Here is a 21,312-nt window from a genome sequence, read left to right as displayed (position 1 = left end):
TTTCTCCCACCTCCAAAGTAGGCCTATGTAGGCCTAATTTTTAACCACAACACATCGATCTCGAATTCCCCCCAGCGTCGAATACGCCGCCGTTTGTAAAGCGGCATTTCCGAATCATTTACGGTGGTTGGGCCTGCACTTGCTATAAACAAAACACGTGTTTGTTACTTGAACATCGATTTATCGAATCCTATTTTTACACTTTAAAACAATATTATAACTAACTTCTCTCCACAATTCAAACAGTAAACTCCGTTTAAAAACTCAATTCCAACAATACTACTACTGTATAGTGATAGATATGTTATTGTCTTCTTGTTTTCATCTTTCATTAAATACCGTTGCGTCTTAGTTTCAAAAGTATACATTTGTTCATAAAGCGAAACAAATATGATCGATTGAAATTCTTCGGAATGCTTGTTCTTAACAAATCGTTAAGTTGGTGGAAAAGTCGTCAGTCATTCTAATAAACGGTTTATATCTTGGAAACCAACTGGTGCTCTCGCAAATAGGATGGAGTTAATTATTTTTATAATGGTAAGTATTACGTTTTTTACAACATAAATTAATACGTGCACCGTTTGGGCCTATACCAATATCACAATACCATTTGCTAAATTATATTTTCGATATCACATAAACTTCATTTATAGTTTTATAAATAGAATTCATGAGTTTTGTAATAGTTTATTTAAAAACATTTAATGTACTGCCACAATCCAACCAGCATCAACGTTGGTGCATATTTTGGGATAGATTTTTAGATTGTTTTTGTGGAAGATGCTTGTTAACTTGTTTTATTTGTTTTGTATATGGATGTACTATCCGAAATAAGAAAAATTAATGAATGAATTAATATCCTAATTTTTATATTTTGAATTTTATTTTACAGATGAATTTATTTCTGAGGATAGATCCAACTAATGCTACGGACGCTATAGGTATACGAACGAGTTTTTATATTTAAGAATATGGGGGTTAATCTCTTTTCATTTTCCATGGTATATTATGTTTGGTACTATAATTTGTTTAAAGATGTACTGTCCCGAAAAAACATGAAATATAAAGATTAATTAAATCAGACATTGAATAGGTTATTGTGTAGTGTTAATAAAGTTAATTACTTCCGTAGAAAAAAAAAACGGGAAAAGAATGTTTTCATTTATAAAATAGCATAAATGGTTAAATTCAACCAAAAATTCATTGGTAGGCAGTCAATTTGACTTGTTTTGCTTTGAATTAAATTTTTTCAGATAAATAAATTATGTTTAGATCCAGATTTTGGATAACTATTATGTGACATTAAAATGGGATATTAAAAAAAAAATGTTTAAATTATTTTCCAGGGGACATTACATCTTTAGGTCTAAATACTATTTTGCAAAATGGTCTCTTCGTGTAATATTAGAGGAGATGAAAGTTGAATTATTTGGTCCACTGCGACGGTTGCCGTAAACTAACTAATTTGATTTGCAAAATCCATAACCTTCCAATTGTGTTTCATAAACTATGAAATGAAATATATTGTTCAGTTAATTCAAATTATTTTTTGTTTGTAGCTGGCCCTGTTGTGTTTACTGATTGCCCAAATCAAATAAGTTTAGAAATACGGAGCAACCAAGCAACGATAGACGCTCACTGGGACGAACCTGTAGTGGAAAACGCAGTTGAAATGCAGAATAACTACGAGTCAGGTCACGAATTTCCAATCGGTACCAGGACGGTTAATTACACGGCGATTGGAGTGAATGAAACGGCAGAATGTCTGTTTAATGTGGTCGTTAAAGGTATTTTAAAATTGGAATTTCACTATATAGGCCTAGGTTAAAAATAAAACGTGATGGTGAATCTTTGACGGTTAAAAGTGATCGGAGGAACCAACACATGTCAATATCATCACTAGATGAGAGGTGCATCTTAAAGACTCTTCGATCGCGCGCCTACTATCCCTAAATGCATCTGGCTAATACAACTTTTACATAGGCCAGAGAGAAAAATAATTCGAATTACTTTACATCTCCCTGCATAGACCTATTTTAAATTCTAAATAACAACAAACATTAAACACTACATGACGTCATTCACTTTTTAGATAAAGAACCACCCCTTTTCGTGAATTGTGACAAGACAATCAACATAGAAATACCAAACGGGCAACAATCGGCAGCCGTTAGCTGGATGCTGCCAGCAGCAATCGACAACGCTGATGTAAGCGTTAATATGACGCCGACGGCGCTCCGTTCACCAGGAGATGTCTTCAAGTATGGCCCGACAAAGTTGAAGTATTATGCAACCGATAGTTTCTGCAATGAAGGCTCATGTGACCTCATTATAAACCTGTACTGGGCCAATTGTAAGTTGTTGATTCTAGATTCTATATATAGAAAAAAACTTTACTGTATGTTATGGAGACTCGAAAGGCAAACAATAGTCAACTGCCCTATTTGAGTAGGGGAAACTTTAATTGATATCGTGCCGTTCCGCAAACCATACTGTACGTTGCTAGTTTTACCCATTCTTTATTTACAGTAGTCTAATCGATCTTTTAATATAGTTGACGTTTCAAGTATTTAATAGAAATATTTCTCAGCTTTGTGTTTAATTCCGCTAGATGAATAAGTACAGTATATCGCGGCATCAAATAACGACTAAAGTTATGCGAGCGTCACTTCATCATCAATTTTTGTCATCATTTAAATTAATTTAACATCGTTATCAAATTCAATATAATAACAATACATAACACGTTCTTCAGTTAAAATAGATAATCATATTTATTTTTGTTGATCAATTATATATTATTTGAAATAGCATACATTTTAAAGCAGTATTAATTTAGATTCTTCTTGAAATTAAAAAATTCGAATTCAATGTGATAAATTAAGACTTTGATGGCTGGTCTTTGGTTTGGTCTGGAATGAAGGCAAGGTCCACTGATATCCATTAGCGACATTAATGCTTTGTTGGCGGCAATGCCTTCAATTATGACACCAAGACTGTAGATGTCTGAGGCAAAGGTCGGTGGTGTGTTGATGTTATACAGCTCTGGTGCATTTTCCGGGTGATCTTGCATGAGGTCGAAGACATCGGCTTTGTCGGTATTATTCAATTGGAAGACATCAAACGGTGCTTCTGTGGTGCAAACTGAGCCAAAATCGACAATTTTTGCAGAGATACGAGGACCCTTGTTGTAAATAAGAACATTCCGAGTCGCCAGGTCATTGTGAATTAAACCATTCATCCGAAGTATCTCAACTCCTTTTGCGATGTCAAAAATAATGCGAAAACAATCAATCGTGGTAATATGTGGTGAACCAGATGCTAAAGCTTTCATCAATGATGTTGATTTGAATGATGTTGAGTCGCCAACAAATTCCATAACAATGGCCCATTGTGTGTCGGAGGTAACTGCTTCACAAACACCATACACCCGCGGAAACACGTCGCTTTCTTGGGATAACTCCTTCATTATTCTAGCTTCAAGGGAAACTGCCAGCTTGTCGGCGAACCGATTGAATTTTCTAGGCTTATTGGTTGTTGTGATGATAGCCTTAACAGCCACAAGTTTGCCATTACAATCTCCAAGGCGATTAAGTAAAACTCTGCCATAGGAACCAGTGCCAAGTACTATCTATAAAGTAAACACGTATACAATAATTTATAATGTTTCTTTCTGTCATGTCATAAAAACATTTAAAAATTATCTGTCAAAAGCTTTGATTGGAGTGTTGAACCTTTCAAATTCAATTCAACCTACCTGGTGACTATCCTTCGTTGCTGGATACAGACGATCAGATGCTAAATATTGAACATGGTTTTTAAGGTTTCCGTCCATTATCCGGATTTCAAGTGACATGCGTTTTATCCAGTGTTCCGAAGTTGGAGAAGTCTTGAAGTCTTGTTTGCTCCAAGTGTTACATATTGGTGATGAGGTCAGTGGGCTAGACAGACTTGGGCAATATCCATTCGTTGTGTAGCTGTTACTGTCCCTTCCATCTGGTGTGTATCCAATTGCCGGTACATTATTGATAACGTCCAGGAGGCACCATTTTCTTATCCAGTTAAGAGCTACCATTGAGTCAGGTTCGCCGTTTTTACGTCCAAAGACGCGTCCATCCAGAATAAGGAGATCTCTTCCAAATCCACTTATTATGTCATTGTCAATGCCAAATGGCAATTCCTGTTTATCGTATCCGATGGCCGATGTTTGAGGCAGGGTGAGAATAGCAATTCCATATATGATTTGGATAATTGCAATTCTTAAGGCAGGTGGTACGCTCAACCAGGTTTGAAATGATGTTTGATCATTGTCATCATCGTTAGCATTGTAAAAACAGCACATGACATATTTCCTGAAAAAGCCTGAAATGGCTGACCGGCTGAAAATTAAACAAAACAATATCTTTATTGTATTTTTCGGAGTTTTTTTTTGTCAATAATCAATATTATACTTCGTCATACTTTTTCATACTTTTTTTTCTCTGCTGGAAAAAAAATTGACTGTATCTCACATACCTGTTCCTAAAGCATTTTCTGGGTTTACAAGTTTTAAAGGGGTTTCTCCAGGACCTTCCAGGCATATCTGAAACACAAAGGACACATGGTACAGTAATGTCAGTAGGCTTACATTCAAATTACGATAGACTGGTATAGTTCGTGTTACTTCGACCGCTGCCCCATATACAAATGAAAGATGCCCTATTAATTACACTTAATGTTTGGAAGGAATTAGTTCAGGTTAGTTCCTATTTGCTTCCATGTCTGGTCTTAACAATGTCAAGTCTTGACTTAAATGTATTGACTGAGGGGGATTAAATAACTGGCTGGGCCAGGCATTCCCGTGTTTAATTATTCTGATTGAAAAAAAAGTTATTTCTGCATTAAAATAATTCTCTATTTATGAATAAAACAGTGTAATCTTTGTTAATACAATCTCTGCACCATATACAAATAAATGCCCTATAAATAATGAATATTATTTAAAATATTGCTTACCTCTAGAAGGTTTAAGTAGAAAAACTTCTAACAGAAAGTATTCAATCTAAAATACAAAACAGAAACATGTTTTAAACTCCAGTTGATGCTAGATTCTTAAAATCGAATATACCAGGAGAAGCAAAACGTGAAACGTGTTCCTAAGTGTGCCTAAAAAGTCAGACAGGGTTTTGATTCTTTATTTAGTAGTAGGAGTCACAGTTGTTATAAGCTTTCAACTGATTCATATCTAAACAAATTGAAGTATTTAACATTTAAATTAAGTATACATTATATTGTAGTATAATAATAAACAATAAGTAGACACTTACTGAGCTTTGTAGAGTCCGTGATCACTCTTGAAAATTCATCCAAGTTATGTTTTGTTTAGTTGTCATGAAGTTTCTCATGGAAACATCGTTACCGTGGCACAAGCGCGCGCGTAAGGAAGTGTGCACGATCGAAGAAAGCGGAAATGTGTTACGCGTACAGCTAGCAACACACGTTTTTTTGATGGTCGTGGGATTGAATCTTACGCAATAATATAAATGCCCGACCGTATACATTCCAATTTATATCTGTGTGTTGTTTAAAGATTTATTGTCCCCCTTTTATTATATATCTATTTTTTAATATGCCATTTCAACCGACAGAATATTCAAACTGTTGCTTGTCATTGGTCAACTTATTTGCGTTACGACATAGTGGGAACCAAACTTAGGGAGGGTATCAAATTGCAAAAAAAAAAAAAGTATAAAGGCCACGATTAGAACGATTTTCAATTTTAATGTTATTTTTTTTAATTTATGTTAAAAAAAAGTCACTGAAGACGAACCACGGATCCATGATTGTCCAGATGATGTTGAATTCCTTATCACCAACTCATCATCGACAGCCATTATTACATGGACACCTCCAACGACCGATATGGAGTTTTCGATTTTTCACCCCCAACCAGACATATCGTCAACAATTGAACCCGGCTACTCGTTTCCACTGGGTGTAACCATTGTAGAGTACGTAGCATCAGTTAGCAGTGGTGGAATAATGCGTTACAATCTGTGTACGTTTACTGTACGGATATTAGGTAAGTATGTCAATTTGCGTTACAATGTACGTTTACTGTACGGATATTAGGTATCTATGTCACTTTCCGTTACAATCTGTGTACATTAACTGTACGGGTATTAGGTATGTCACTTTCCGTTACAATCTGTGTACATTTACTGTACGGGGTATTAGGTATCTATGTCACTTTCCGTTACAATTTGTGTACATTTACTGTACGGGTATTAGGTATCTATGTCACTTTCCGTTACAATCAATGTACATTTACTGTACGGGTATTAGGTATCTATGTCACTTTCCGTTACAATCAATGTACATTTACTGTACTGGGTATTAGGTATCTATGTCACTTTCCGTTACAATCAATGTACGTTTACTGTACGGGGTATTAGGTATCTATGTCACTTTCCGTTACAATCTATATACGGTACGTTTACTGTACGGGGTATTAGGTATCTATGTCACTTTCCGTTACAATCAATGTACATTTACTGTACTGGGTATTAGGTATCTATGTCACTTTCCGTTACAATCAATGTACGTTTACTGTACGGGTATTAGGTATCTATGTCACTTTCCGTTACAATCAATGTACATTTACTGTACGGGTATTAGGTATCTATGTCACTTTCCGTTACAATCAATGTACATTTACTGTACTGGGTATTAGGTATCTATGTCACTTTCCGTTACAATCAATGTACGTTTACTGTACGGGGTATTAGGTATCTATGTCACTTTCCGTTACAATCTATATACGGTACGTTTACTGTACGGGTATTAGGTATCTATGTCACTTTCCGTTACAATCAATGTACGTTTACTGTACGGGGTATTAGGTATCTATGTCACTTTCAGTTGCAATCTATATACGTTTACTGTACGGGTATTAGGTATCTATGTCACTTTCAGTTACAATCAATGTACATTTACTGTACTGGGTATTAGGTATCTATGTCACTTTCCGTTACAATCTGTGTACGTTTACTGTACGGAGTATTAGGTATCTATGTCACTTTCCGTTACAATCAATGTACATTTACTGTACGGGGTATTAGGTATCTATGTCACTTTCCGTTGCAATCTATGTACATTTACTGTACGGGTATTAGGTATCTATGTCACTTTCCGTTACAATCAATGTACGTTTACTGTACGGGTATTAGGTATCTATGTCACTTTCCGTTACAATCTATATACGTTTACTGTACGGGTATTAGGTATCTATGTCACTTTCCGTTACAATCAATGTACGTTTACTGTACGGGTATTAGGTATCTATGTCACTTTCCGTTACAATCTATATACGTTTACTGTACGGGTATTAGGTATCTATGTCACTTTCCGTTACAATCAATGTACGTTTACTGTACGGGGTATTAGGTATCTATGTCACTTTCCGTTACAATCAATGTACATTTACTGTACGGGGTATTAGGTATCTATGTCACTTTCAGTTACAATCAATGTACATTTACTGTACTGGGTATTAGGTATCTATGTCACTTTCAGTTACAATCAATGTACATTTACTGTACTGGGTATTAGGTATCTATGTCACTTTCCATTTCAATCTATGTACATTACTGTACGTGGTATTAGGTAGTTATGTCACTTTCCATTTCAATCTATGTACATTTACTGTACGGGGTATTAGGTAGTTATGTCACTTTCCGTTACAATCAATGTACATTTACTGTACGGGTATTGGGTATCTATGTCACTTTCCATTTCAATCTATGTACATTACTGTACGGGTATTAGGTATCTATGTCACTTTCCGTTACAATCAATGTACGTTTACTGTACGGGGTATTAGGTATCTATGTCACTTTCCGTTACAATCAATGTACGTTTACTGTACGGGGTATTAGGTATCTATGTCACTTTCAGTTACAATCAATGTACGTTTACTGTACGGGTATTAGGTATCTATGTCACTTTCAGTTACAATCAATGTACATTTACTGTACTGGGTATTAGGTATCTATGTCACTTTCCGTTACAATCTGTGTACGTTTACTGTACGGAGTATTAGGTATCTATGTCACTTTCCGTTACAATCAATGTACATTTACTGTACGGGGTATTAGGTATCTATGTCACTTTCCGTTGCAATCTATATACGTTTACTGTACGGGTATTAGGTATCTATGTCACTTTCCGTTACAATCAATGTACATTTACTGTACGGGTATTAGGTATCTATGTCACTTTCCGTTACAATCTATATACGTTTACTGTACGGGTATTAGGTATCTATGTCACTTTCCGTTACAATCAATGTACGTTTACTGTACGGGGTATTAGGTATCTATGTCACTTTCCGTTACAATCAATGTACATTTACTGTACGGGGTATTAGGTATCTATGTCACTTTCAGTTACAATCAATGTACATTTACTGTACTGGGTATTAGGTATCTATGTCACTTTCAGTTACAATCAATGTACGTTTACTGTACGTGATATTAGGTATCTATGTCACTTTCCGTTGCAATCTATATACATTTACTGTACGGGGTATTAGGTATCTATGTCACTTTCCGTTACAATCAATGTACATTTACTGTACGGGTATTGGGTATCTATGTCACTTTCCATTTCAATCTATGTACATTACTGTACGTGGTATTAGGTAGTTATGTCACTTTCCATTTCAATCTATGTACATTTACTGTACGGGGTATTAGGTAGTTATGTCACTTTCCGTTACAATCAATGTCAATTCAATTCAATTCAATAATACATTTATTTAAGATGGTCACAATATATAACAAACAATATTACAATAAACAATCATAAACAATTAATATAAGACCATCTTAGGGATCAAAATTAGAAGTAGAACTTGTCTCACATTGACCCCTAAAATAATAATAATAATAATTCAAACAAAAATAAGAACGGTACCGTATAAATATACAAATACAACGCATACAATTAAATAAATTATACAGTGCGCAACATATTTAGTAGGTTTGGTAACAAGATAAATAAAGGATTTTTATATGCTTTGTAAATGAATTTACAGTATATAAATGATTGATGGCAGTTGAATCTAGATTATTCCAATACGTTGGTCCTAAATAAGTAATAAAAAACTGGCTTTTTCTAAGTTTAACAAATGGAACATACAATTTATGTGGATTTCTTATGTTATAGGTATGATCTAATAAACGATTTGAAAATAACATTGAAACAGACTTTGGTAGTAAACCAGTAACATATTCAAACATAAAAGAAGTAACTTGAAGTTTATGAAGGTCATATATTTTTAAAATTTTAAGTTTTTTAAACAAAGGTTCTGATGCAGATGTAGATTGTTCAAAGTTTAATAATCGAACAACACGTTTTTGTAAAATGAAAATTCTATGTAAATTTGATGGATAATCAGCTGCCCATATAATATTGCAATAAAGTAAATGTGGTAATATAAGCGAATTATACAAAGAAAGTAAAATGTGTTGAGGAAAAAAATATTTTATCTGGTTTATAACACCAATGCATTTAGACATTTTGATTGAAATATTTTTCTGATGACCGGTCCAATTTAAGTTTTCATTAATTAAAATTCCAAGAAATAAAGTTTCGCTTTTTCGGTCCAGATTTTTACCATTTAGAACAACCTGAATGTTTTTGTTACTTAATTTATGCCTGTTTCGATGGGAGTGAAATATAATGAAATTTGTTTTTGAAGTATTAATCAATAATTTATTAGAAGAGAACCAATTTTCAATCTTATTTAATTCTAAATTAAAGGTATTTACTAATAAATCAATATTTTTGTTTGAATAAAATAAAGTTGTATCATCGGCAAAGGAAACAATATTCAGTGTATCACTAACAAAGGTTATGTCATTTACGTAAATAAGAAATAATAAGGGTCCAAGGACCGACCCCTGTGGTACACCACATGGAACGTTCTTTGCCGATGATTTACAGTTACCAATCTGTACATATTGTTTACGATTACTAAGATAACTAATAAACCATTTTAACGAAACACCTCTAATGCCATAACGTAACAGTTTTGAAAGTAAAATATCATGATTAACAACATCAAAAGCTTTGGATAGATCAAGAAAAGTGCTTAACAAAAATTCTTTATTTTCAAATGCATTATTAATTGAATGTATAAGTTCAAGCATAGCGTGACAGGTAGAGTGTTTTTTACGAAAACCATATTGATGATTATTTAGGATGTTATGTTTAGTTAAATATGTATAAAGACGAGTATGCATTAATTTTTCTATTATTTTTGAGAGAATGGGGAGAACGGAAATCGGTCTATAATTGTTAAGTAAGTTTGCATTTCCCTTTTTAAAAACTGGGACCACTTTAGCTAATTTTATATGATCAGGTACGATTCCTGTAGTAAAAGATAAATTGATAACATAAGTAAGAGGAATTAAAATAAAAGGAGTAACTTTTTTAAGAACAGAAGGTGTAAGGGAGTCGTGTCCTGATCCTTTATTAGAGTCTAGACTGTTGATCATGTTCAACACTTCATTTTCAGTGACTGGGTTAATAAAAAATGAATTAATGGGTGGGGGTGGTAAATTCGACATTGGATCAATATTATTATCTGGGATGGAGTTGAGCGTTTTTAAACCGATTTCTGAAAAATATTTGTTAAAGTGATCACATATAGAGTTAGTATCATAAATAAATTCATCCCCAATTTTCAAGACTGAGGGATTTTTATTATTTTTTCTAGCTGGATTTAAAACAGAATTGATCACACCCCAAACTTTCTTAATATTTGTTTTGACTTGATTGAATTTTCTTTCATAATATTGTTTTTTAGCAGTACGACAAAGAGCAATAAACAAATTATTATAACTTGTGTATGTTGTTTTGTCGTTTGGGCTCTGAGATTTAATATATTTTTTATAAAGGTAGTGTTTTCGTTGACTGCTTTTAAGAAGAGTAGGGGTCATCCAAGGCTGTTTGCATTTTTTATATTTATTTATTTTAATTTCTTTAGTGACCAAGTGTCGTTGATAAATACTAAAAAATATATCATTAAATGTATCAATAGCAGATTTATAATCAGCATTATAAACACTTGACCAATCAGCCTGCGATAGATCAAAATTTAGTGAATTTATGTCTGCAACATAATGTGAGTAATCAATTGAGGTGTTTTTAAAACATAAATCATAGTCAATTATTTGGAATATAGGTAGATGGTCAGAGATATCTGATATTATTATTCCGGATGTTATTTCAAGATTTATGTGATTTGTATAAAAATGATCAATAAGAGTCGCAGTATTTTTTGTAATTCTGGTTGGTTTCGAAATAGTAGGAAAAAAAGAATTTAATAAAATAGTATTTAGATAATTATTTATATGATTATGGTTATGAAATTTAATAAGGTCAATATTAAAATCTCCCATTATATTACAATATTTATTTTCAGAATTTATTTTAGTTAGTAGGTCATTTATTATTGTAGAGAAGGTATCAATATTGGAATCCGGTGGTCTATAGATAATGCCAATAATAGAATTTTTCTTATTTTTATGAATGATTTCTATAAATAGTGAGTCACATATTTCTTTTGGCAATATTAAGTCATTTCTGATATTATAATTAATATGGTTTTTAACAAACAAGCCAACACCACCTCCTGTTTTATTGCCAATGCGATCACTAGATAAAAAAGTATAATTATGAAGAAATGGATGCATTTTGCTTTCATTCAACCAGGTTTCAGAAAGGCCAATTATGCTGAATTTTAAGTTAATAGAATGTACGAGTTCGTTAAGTTTATCAAATTTATTAGATACACTTCTGATGTTAAGATGTAATAGAGATAGGTGATTACTATCTGGTAATTTTCCAGTAAAATTATTAAATATATTGATATCATGATATTTGCAATTATCAAGCGTGGATGACCTTAAATTAAAATGATCTATTAACATGTTGGATTGTTGGTCGAATTTTAGGTCGTTATCTATCAGAGGATTAAAATCAGCATTATTTATTTCTGGAGGTATATGTGATGCATGTAATTCATCAGAATAATCTATATCGTGGAATGGAAGTTGAGAAAAAGTTGTATACATCATATTAATTGTACAGTATCATAAATATAAATGTAATGACGTGCATATAAATTTATAGTTGCGCTTTTATAAAACCGACATAAAACATACATTTACTGTACGGGTATTAGGTATCTATGTCACTTTCCGTTACAATCAATGTACGTTTACTGTACGGGGTATTAGGTATCTATGTCACTTTCCGTTACAATCAATGTACATTTACTGTACGGGTATTGGGTATCTATGTCACTTTCCATTTCAATCTATGTACATTACTGTACGTGGTATTAGGTAGTTATGTCACTTTCCATTTCAATCTATGTACATTTACTGTACGGGGTATTAGGTAGTTATGTCACTTTCCGTTACAATCAATGTACATTTACTGTACGGGTATTAGGTAGTTATGTCACTTTCCGTTACAATCTATGTACGTTTACTGTACGGGGTATTAGGTATCTATGTCACTTTCCGTTACACTCTATATACGTTTACTGTACGGGTATTAGGTATCTATGTCACTTTCCGTTACAATCAATGTACGTTTACTGTACGGGTATTAGGTATCTATGTCACTTTCCGTTACAATCAATGTACGTTTACTGTACGGGTATTAGGTATCTATGTCACTTTCCGTTACAATCAATGTACATTTACTGTACGGGGTATTAGGTATCTATGTCACTTTCCGTTACAATTAGTGTACATTAACTGTACGGGGTATTAGGTATCTATTTCACTTTCAGTTACAATCAATGTACATTTACTGTACTGGGTATTAGGTATCTATGTCACTTTCCGTTACAATCAATGTACGTTTACTGTACGGGGTATGAGGTATCTATGTCACTTTCAGTTACAATCAATGTACATTTACTGTACTGGGTATTAGTTATCTATGTCACTTTCCGTTACAATCAATGTACGTTTACTGTACGTGGTATTAGGTATCTATGTCACTTTCCGTTGCAATCTATATACGTTTACTGTACGGGTATTAGGTATCTATGTCACTTTCCGTTACAATCAATGTACATTTACTGTACGGGGTATTAGGTATCTGTCACTTTCCGTTACAATCAATGTACGTTTACTGTTCGGGGTATTAGGTATCTATGTCACTTTCCGTTACAATCAATGTACATTTACTGTACGGGTATTAGGTATCTATGTCACTTTCCATTTCAATCTATGTACATTACTGTACGTGGTATTAGGTAGTTATGTCACTTTCCATTTCAATCTATGTACATTACTGTACGGGGTATTAGGTATCTATGTTACTTTCCGTTACAATCAATGTACATTTATTGTACGGTTTATTATTAGGTAGGCCTATATGTCACTTTCCGTTACAATCTATGTACATTTACTGTACGGGGTATTAGGTATCTATGTCACTTTCCGTTACAATCTATGTACATTTACTATACGGGTATTAGGTATCTATGTTACTTTCCGTTACAATCTATATACATACTGTACGGGGTTTTAGGTATGTATGTTACTTTCCGTTACAATCTGTATACATTTACTGTATGGGTATAGGTAATTATGTCAATTGTTATTCAGTCATGTTTTATATAAATGTATAACGGAAGCTGAAGCATCAATTACATTTGGGTTAAAGCTAAATTAGGTCTGTAGAAAATAATAAAGGTACTCCTATATTTGTCATCGTCATTTGTCTTGCCGTTGTTGTCACCATCATTTTCCTTGTTGTTGTCGTCATAGTCAGCTTAGTTATAGTAGACAATATCGCCTTTAATTGCGTTTTATGTTCTTAATTGTTTACGTTTCTCGTCGTCCATTTTTGTCATAGGCACCATACGTTACTTTATTACTATTTTCATGTTTGTTTTCATCGTCATGTCCGTCATTTGTTACCATAAATTGATCATCATTGTTCCCGTCGTCGTATTTTGCGTCGTCACCTTTATGGATGTTATCGCGTATTATGGTTATCATTATATTCATCGTTATGAATGGAGAATGACGCAAGAGTTAGGCTTACCTTCTCATTGTAAATGCAATTATTGTGATTAGTAACGAATATTTTAAAGTCAGTTATTTACATTTTATTTAGACCGATACCCAACACAGGTCATTGAAAAAATAGACCCAGACCCCGAACCGACGATACAAGGTCTACCAACTGCGACGGTGACGTGGCAAGCCCCTGTATTCGAGGACCAGCGGCCGTTTACAGTAAGTGCGTCCAACTCAGCTCTTAGTGGGGTATTCGATATTGGTACAAGTAAAATTAAATACAGTACTGATGATGGAGACTGCAACACTGATGATGCCTCTTCGACCGTTGTCATCACTGTATACGGTAAGCATACATGTTTTATTTTATTCGTTACGAATCTAAAAAAAACAAACTAGAGATAGGCCTACTATGTTCAATAGAACATAAACCCAGTCATAGGAATTGTGTGACCTTTGACCCTACACTTCCTTTCACACTCTATGAATTATACTCCGTGTCTTAACGCATAGGACTGTGGCCCCTGGCTTAGGAATCCCGTGTAGCCCTCCAACGCTAGAGGCCTTAGGTGTTGTTTTGCCTCTTCGACATATGTTAATGCCTGTTTTTTCCTCTGGACACTGCTCAGGGACCCCCATAAGATCCGGACCCCTGGCTCATAGCCGTCGTTACGCCACTGATTATACTATTGATCAATCTACATTTTAAAATTTTACCTTGACCATAGACGACCTAACTCAGTTTTTCTTTTACCGAGTTGCATCCACCAAACAGGTTCGAAGACTCGGAGCAATTTTTAAATTGTTCACATCTACACATTTTTCACTGTTGTCTGCTTGTCTGCTTCAACTTTTATGTTAAACTGTCATCACTCATACCAATTTTTGTTATGTCATTTTAGATTGGGAGGATCCAATCATCTCAGAGTGCCCATCAAATCAGACAAAAGAAACAAACATGGGACGCAATAACAAACGAGTATATTATTCCGAACCATCTATCTTTGACAATAGTGGTCATTATTCGGTGTCTTGGAGTAGGAACTCTGGCCAAAAGTTCTTTATTGGATTGACACAAGTAACCCTGACGGCTTCTGATCCGTCTGGTAACCAAGACGAATGCTATTTCTATGTCAAGGTGTATGGTAAGTTTAAGTTTCAAGTTTATTGTTTCACATAATACAATATACTGAAGATAAATTAATAAATATAATTGTGTGAGGAGGACACATTAAGCCAAGGCTTTAAGTTTGGTCCTCCACGTAAATAAATATATTAAATATATTGTTATTATTAAATTGAAATGAGAGAAAAAAAAAACACTTTTTTCGTCTAATTGACAAATAAAATTAAACAAAAAACATTCTTAAGGCAATTTTGTATACTAATATTCTAAATAGTTTGAAATAAATATTGTTTTTTTATTATTTTTTTACTCAGATTTAACATTAAAGACATGCGTTGCCATTCGTTATTATGTTTCATTTAAGTCCAAAGATTTTAGAATATCTGCGAAATTGTTGTGCGAAACCTTTTGTACAAACATGTCAGTCAGGGCAAAATGGCAAATGCCTCCTTTGTTTTATGTAGTTATAGGCCTAAGTTAGTCTATATTATTTTGGCAACTCTTAACTTCCTTTGTAACTCTTAACTTCCTTCGACCACAGGGCTAACTAATGTGTTGTTGTTAGTATACTTTTTACTAGTAAATACGATTGCGATAACTCACATATTTGTTGAAACATATTATAGTATATAAATTGATTTGTCATAACAGTCACAACACATCATCTCACTTCAATCCTTTAGATTATGAGCCGCCTATAATGGTATGCGATGATGTAACTGTGCCGACATCTCTTGGCCTAGAAACTGGAGTGGCAACGTATGATATTAACAGTCTAGGCATAACTGATAATAGTCAACAACCTGTGGATCACGTGACCTCGATTGCATCAGGAAGCGTATTCGATTTAGGATCAACTTCAGTTGACGTTAACGCAACAGACCTTTATGGAAACTCTAACGACTGCACGTTTGATGTAATCGTAGAAGGTAATACATTTTGAGAGTAGCTAGATCGACCAGTAAGCAATGGTCGTAATCAACAATAACACTAAACGAAACATCATTAACATGAAGAAATCTCTAGACACCAATGAAGTGAAATCTTTATTGAAGAGAAATATGGGTGAATACGGCTACAGGTCTCTCAAATAAAAGACTGCTCTAATCAAATATTCTTTCCAATAATATTATTTATAAATAAATAAGACAAGGTTGTTACTAAATTATGAGGTTCTCCAGTGATAAACCTGTTAGAAATCTGTTATGTAAAATAACAACAGAAAATTATTTTTAAAACAGCATTTAGTAGAACATTCTTGAAAGTGTTTTATGTTATGTTTATATAGACAGAGAAGCACCAGTATTTGCAGGCTGTCCGTCAGATTTGGAAGCACTAGCGGATGATGGACTACCAACGCATAATATTGGCTGGACAGAACCCACTGCTATTGACAACACTGATCCTAACCCAAGTATCGAGAATGACGTAGAATCTGGAATATTATTCTATATAGGCAGTACTCTAGTTACGTACACGGCTACAGATACCTACAGCAACGTTGGGTTTTGCACATTTTCTGTAGTTATAATCGGTAAGAAATGTTATGTAATGAAGGCCTAGATTTGAAGTGGTCATTGGGCGTAACGGCTATGAGCGCCCGGCCCCAAAGCTGAAGAGGTCACAGAGCATGATCAGCCCCAGCGTTGGAGGGCCACCCACTTAGAAGTGCTAAACAGTGGCCTTACATTACGCCACTTATGACACAACTATTACGTATTAGTTAGAGATCAGATTTATGTCTTTTTCAAATTATATTCTAAATCATAAATCAAGTGTTAAGTTTTATTCGTATCACAACAGCAAAACAAAAATGTTTGTATGCGGTCTTCTTCTCATAAGTACTGATTCTCAGTAAAATACATGACACTTTGGATACACTTTAACCGTATACCTTCTTGATGATTTTCTAATAGACCTACCCTTTATCTTATTTTCTCCAGATGATCAGCCACCAATTATAACAAATTGTCCTGGTGACCAAACGATATCAACAGACCCTGGGATGCCTACAGGAGCGACGACTTGGAGTGATGCTACACTCTTTGATAACAGTCTCGGACAAATTGACGTTTCGTGGAGTACTGCGAAAAATTCTGCGTTTGTGATCGGTTCGACGACTGTTACATTGACAGCAACTGACGAATCCGATAATGAGGCATCGTGTGATTTTACCATCCATGTTTATGGTATTTATTTACTTATATAAATAATATCTTATATATAATATATTATACATAATACCTTATATAATATATAATATTATAATTATCCACACAGTAAGTAGTAAGTTAACCGCACGTTTATTTTGTTAAGCGTTTAATATTAATAATACTATCCTTTTTTATTTATATAGCGCCTAATGGTGTGAAACCTGAACATTATTACCCCGGTCATTTTTTTTTGCATCAAACACGTATGAAAACATACTCCCATAATGCAGCTAGTAATCAGCGTTAAGTTGTGTCTTGATCTAACCGATCACCCATTTATACACCTGGGGGAGGGTTGGGAGGGGGAGAGGCAAACGTAAGTAAAGTGTCTTGCCTCAGGATACAAGAAATTCGACAGAGTTGGATTCGAACCGCGATCTCACGATCAGTAGTTTGTTATAATTCGGAATTGTTTACATTCAATTATCCCCATCCACATTTTCAACACTTCTTTTAGTGTACCCCTGTCTAAACATTTAATATAAAAATTAAAAATCCAAGAAGAATCAATTCATTTGACATTAATAAAACATTTTCCAACTTCAAAAACGTTTTTATTATTTGATCGACAGATAATGAACCGCCAGTGCTGACATGTCCCGATGTTACCGCTCCAAACGATTTTCGTTTACCGTCTGCCGTCGTCACATGGGCAGACCCTGGTGCGACTGACAACAGTGGTCTTGACGTTACGTTAACCTCCTCTATTCCATCTGGTTCAAACTTTGTCCTTGGAAGTACTCTGATTGAGTATAATGGAACTGACCCATTTGGTAATATGGAAACATGCACATTTACAGTAACAGTGGAAGGTTAGTTTAACTTCAGTAGAACAAGAGACACTTTCAGGACACAACGACGTAACCCTCTCAATTAGGTTGACTGTAGTGTGAAAACTTACAGTATTGCCTCTCCTTTGTTTACGGAAAAGTGTTTCTTTGAGTGTCTAAACGAAAAGGGTTTTATCTCTTTATTATTTGCTTAAGTGAGTCGAATAACTGAGCACTTCAGGTGGTGTAAGGCGCGCCAAAGCCATTGTAGGCTTACTGATTAATTTGGAGTAGGATGGGATCCTAATATTGATGAGAGCTTTATTTGAATACCAAGTACTTCTGTAAAAGTTATACTGATAATACCCTTTAAAAAATCAATTACTATTTAGATACGGAGTCACCGTATTTTACATTTTGCCCGGACGATATTTCAAACAGTGCCGATCCAGGAGTATGGAATAACGCTGTTGAATGGACAGATCCAGTGGCCAGCGACAACAGTGGTAACGAACCTCATGTTGTGTCCAACTATAATTCTGGTGATGTATTCAACATTGGAAATACGACGGTGGAGTATAAGGCCACAGATGATGTCAACAATCCAAACACAACATGCTCATTTAACATTGAAGTTATTGGTATGTATCTTGATTGAGTATAGATGATTTGAAATGTTTTGTAATCAAATATTGCTAATTTATTTTATGTAATTTTTAGGTGATCAACTACAATAAAAGTATCACCTATCGTTACGATATTGTATAAAATCTTTATTATTCTTCTTCTTTATTTCTTTCTGTAAAGATTTTGTGTGTCAATTATCTTTTATTTTGATCCTGTTTTCAGAAATAATATACGTTCTAGTTTAATCTTATTTAATTTAAAGATCAAACTTGATGAGCAAACGGATTTTTTGGGGTGGGGTGTCGGTTGTATTTTGTCTAAAGTTATGCTTATTAGCTTAAATATCTTAAATCTTAAAGGATGCATCATCCATGTACATGCTTGTAGGTTGTGTATGTAGAAATTAAATTGAAATTGTTTAGTATAAAATGTCCTCTCTTTCTAGATTATGAGGCTCCAATTATAATCAATTGTCCGGGAAATCAGACCATTCCAACGGACCATCGCATGCCCACAGGGGCAACCACTTGGACTGATGCGACACTCAATGACAACAGTCTTGGTGAAATTGACTTTTGGTGGAGCATTCCAAAAAATACCGATTTTCCGATTGGATTAACTACTGTAACGTTAACAGCAAGAGATGAATCGGAAAATGAAGAAACGTGCAACTTTTACATCAACGTTTATGGTAATTAAAAAAGGACAAACTATTGTATTGTATATTTTAGGCAATTTACACATTAGTACACATGTAACTAGCCTTTCCCCAAGTATGTATTTGTTTTCTTTTTTATGTTAGTCCACCGGTCGACGTTTCGACTTTTGCCTGAAAATAGTTTACAGTTTAATGGGAGTTTTCAAGCTCAAGTAGTATACGTGTGAAACGCCATAAGTGCCAAATATTTATCTTTTTACTAATATTAAGTCAAAACTCCGTCTGGAACCCAGACTAACATATGGCCTGAAGACTTTTTTTTTGCTAAAAGTGATCCTTGAGGTTCAGCTCTATTGTTGATATACACATGAAGGTATACCCCCATGATATACATATATATGACTACATTCTTTTCTTTTTATTGCAGATGAAGAATCTCCAGTATTAACATGTCCAGATGTAACTGTACAAAATGCGTTCCGTTTACCGTCTGCCGTCGTCACGTGGGCAGATCCCGGTGCGACTGACAACAGTGGTCTTGACGTAACATTGGCATTCTCTATTCCTTCCGGTTCAAACTTTAATCTTGGACAGACGGTAGTGGAGTATAACGGGACGGATCCCTTTGGTAACGTTGGTAACTGCTCCTTTGTTGTAACAGTTGAAGGCGAGTCATTCAAATTATTGAACTAGTTTAAGAATTGTAATAATATACATGTTCTTTCAAGCCTCAAATAAGAGAAATACCCACTAACTTGCAAAGATTATTTGAAACCTTTTTAGATACGGAATCACCATATTTCACCTTGTGTCCAGAAGATATTTCTAACAGCTCCGACCCAGGGTTACGAACACATTCTGTCGTCTGGTCAAACCCAATAGCTCAAGACAACAGCGGCAACCAGCCCCATGTTGTGTCCAACTATAATCCTGGTGATTTATTTAGTCTTGGAGTCACAGTGGTAGCATACAAGGCAACAGACAACGACAATAACCCAAATACAACTTGCTCATTTCAAATTGAAATTATCGGTAAGTTACACAGCATTGATTTATTTCTAAAGATTTACTAGTAAAATTCTGTTATGGTACTGTATATCATTTACTGGGTAGAATTTTAATAAAACAGTTGTCTAATTCATTTACAGATTATGAAAATCCAGTAATAACAAATTGTCCAGGAAACCAGACCATTCCAACGGACCATCGCATGCCCACAGGGGCAACCACATGGACTGATGCGACACTCAATGACAACAGTCTTGGTGAAATTGACTTTTGGTGGAGCATTCCTAAAAATTTCGGGTTTCAGATTGGATCAACGGTTGTGAATTTAACAGCAAGGGATGAATCGGGAAATGACGCCGCGTGCGAATTTTACATAAACGTTTATGGTAGGCCTATTTTACAGTACTGGTTATTCTACAATGAATCTAAACTGATCATTTATTTATTTATTTATTTATTAGATAACTATTAAGCATTTTCATCGCCATTTACCGACGCACATTCTTTTTCTTACAGATGAAGAATCTCCCTTATTAACCTGTACAGAAGTAACTGTACAAAATGCGTACCGTTTGCCGTCTGCCGTCGTCACGTGGGCAGATCCTGGTGCGACTGACAACAGTGGTCTTGACGTCACCTTAACATTCTCTATTTCTTCTGGTTCAAACTTTACTCTTGGACAGACGGTAGTGGAGTATATCGGGACGGATCCATTTGCTAACGTCGGTAACTGCTCCTTTGTAGTGACAGTTGAAGGTGATTAATTAATGTTAATTTTAAATATGTTACAGTGTTATTAGGTAGGCCTATAAACAAT

The 21,312-nt window shown here is 34.5% G+C and overlaps 2 protein-coding genes across 2 annotated transcripts; one reads left to right on the top strand and one right to left on the bottom strand.

Moving 5' to 3' along the window:
* Positions 1-513: 513 nt before the first annotated feature.
* LOC140055376 (hyalin-like) lies at positions 514-20,269 on the top strand. Its single transcript, XM_072100714.1, has 14 exons — positions 514-537; positions 893-941; positions 1,560-1,787; positions 2,093-2,353; positions 5,795-6,061; positions 14,191-14,439; positions 14,996-15,238; positions 15,903-16,148; positions 16,508-16,753; positions 17,163-17,408; positions 18,005-18,244; positions 18,595-18,843; positions 19,275-19,520; positions 19,915-20,269. The coding sequence occupies exons 1-14, from the start codon at positions 514-516 to the stop codon at positions 20,178-20,180; spliced, it is 3,060 nt and encodes a 1,019-aa protein (XP_071956815.1). The 3' UTR covers positions 20,181-20,269.
* On the bottom strand, positions 2,794-5,344 carry LOC140055103 (uncharacterized). Its single transcript, XM_072100314.1, has 4 exons — positions 5,307-5,344; positions 4,996-5,041; positions 3,758-4,582; positions 2,794-3,631 (listed from the first exon to the last, which is right to left on the bottom strand). Exons 3-4 carry the CDS (start codon positions 4,340-4,342, stop codon positions 2,831-2,833), a joined length of 1,386 nt encoding a protein of 461 aa, XP_071956415.1. The 5' UTR covers positions 4,343-4,582; positions 4,996-5,041; positions 5,307-5,344; the 3' UTR covers positions 2,794-2,830.
* Positions 20,270-21,312: the final 1,043 nt, after the last annotated feature.

Source organism: Antedon mediterranea, chromosome 7, assembly GCF_964355755.1.
Source record: "Antedon mediterranea chromosome 7, ecAntMedi1.1, whole genome shotgun sequence".
NCBI classification, from domain to species: domain Eukaryota; kingdom Metazoa; phylum Echinodermata; class Crinoidea; order Comatulida; family Antedonidae; genus Antedon; species Antedon mediterranea.
This window is presented reverse-complemented; position numbering and strand designations above follow the sequence as displayed.

Bases quoted from the DNA above. Each gene is read 5' to 3' on its own strand.
- LOC140055376 (XM_072100714.1), top strand. From the start codon at position 514: ATGGAGTTAATTATTTTTATAATG. The intron at 1,788-2,092 runs GTATTTTAAAAT...TTCACTTTTTAG, and splicing joins GTTTAATGTGGTCGTTAAAG to ATAAAGAACCACCCCTTTTC. The intron at 16,754-17,162 runs GTAAGAAATGTT...TATTTTCTCCAG, and splicing joins ATTTTCTGTAGTTATAATCG to ATGATCAGCCACCAATTATA.
- LOC140055103 (XM_072100314.1), bottom strand. From the start codon at position 4,342: ATGTGCTGTTTTTACAATGCTAACGATGATGACAATGATCAAACATCA. The intron at 3,632-3,757 runs GTAGGTTGAATT...TTTACTTTATAG, and splicing joins CAACGAAGGATAGTCACCAG to ATAGTACTTGGCACTGGTTC.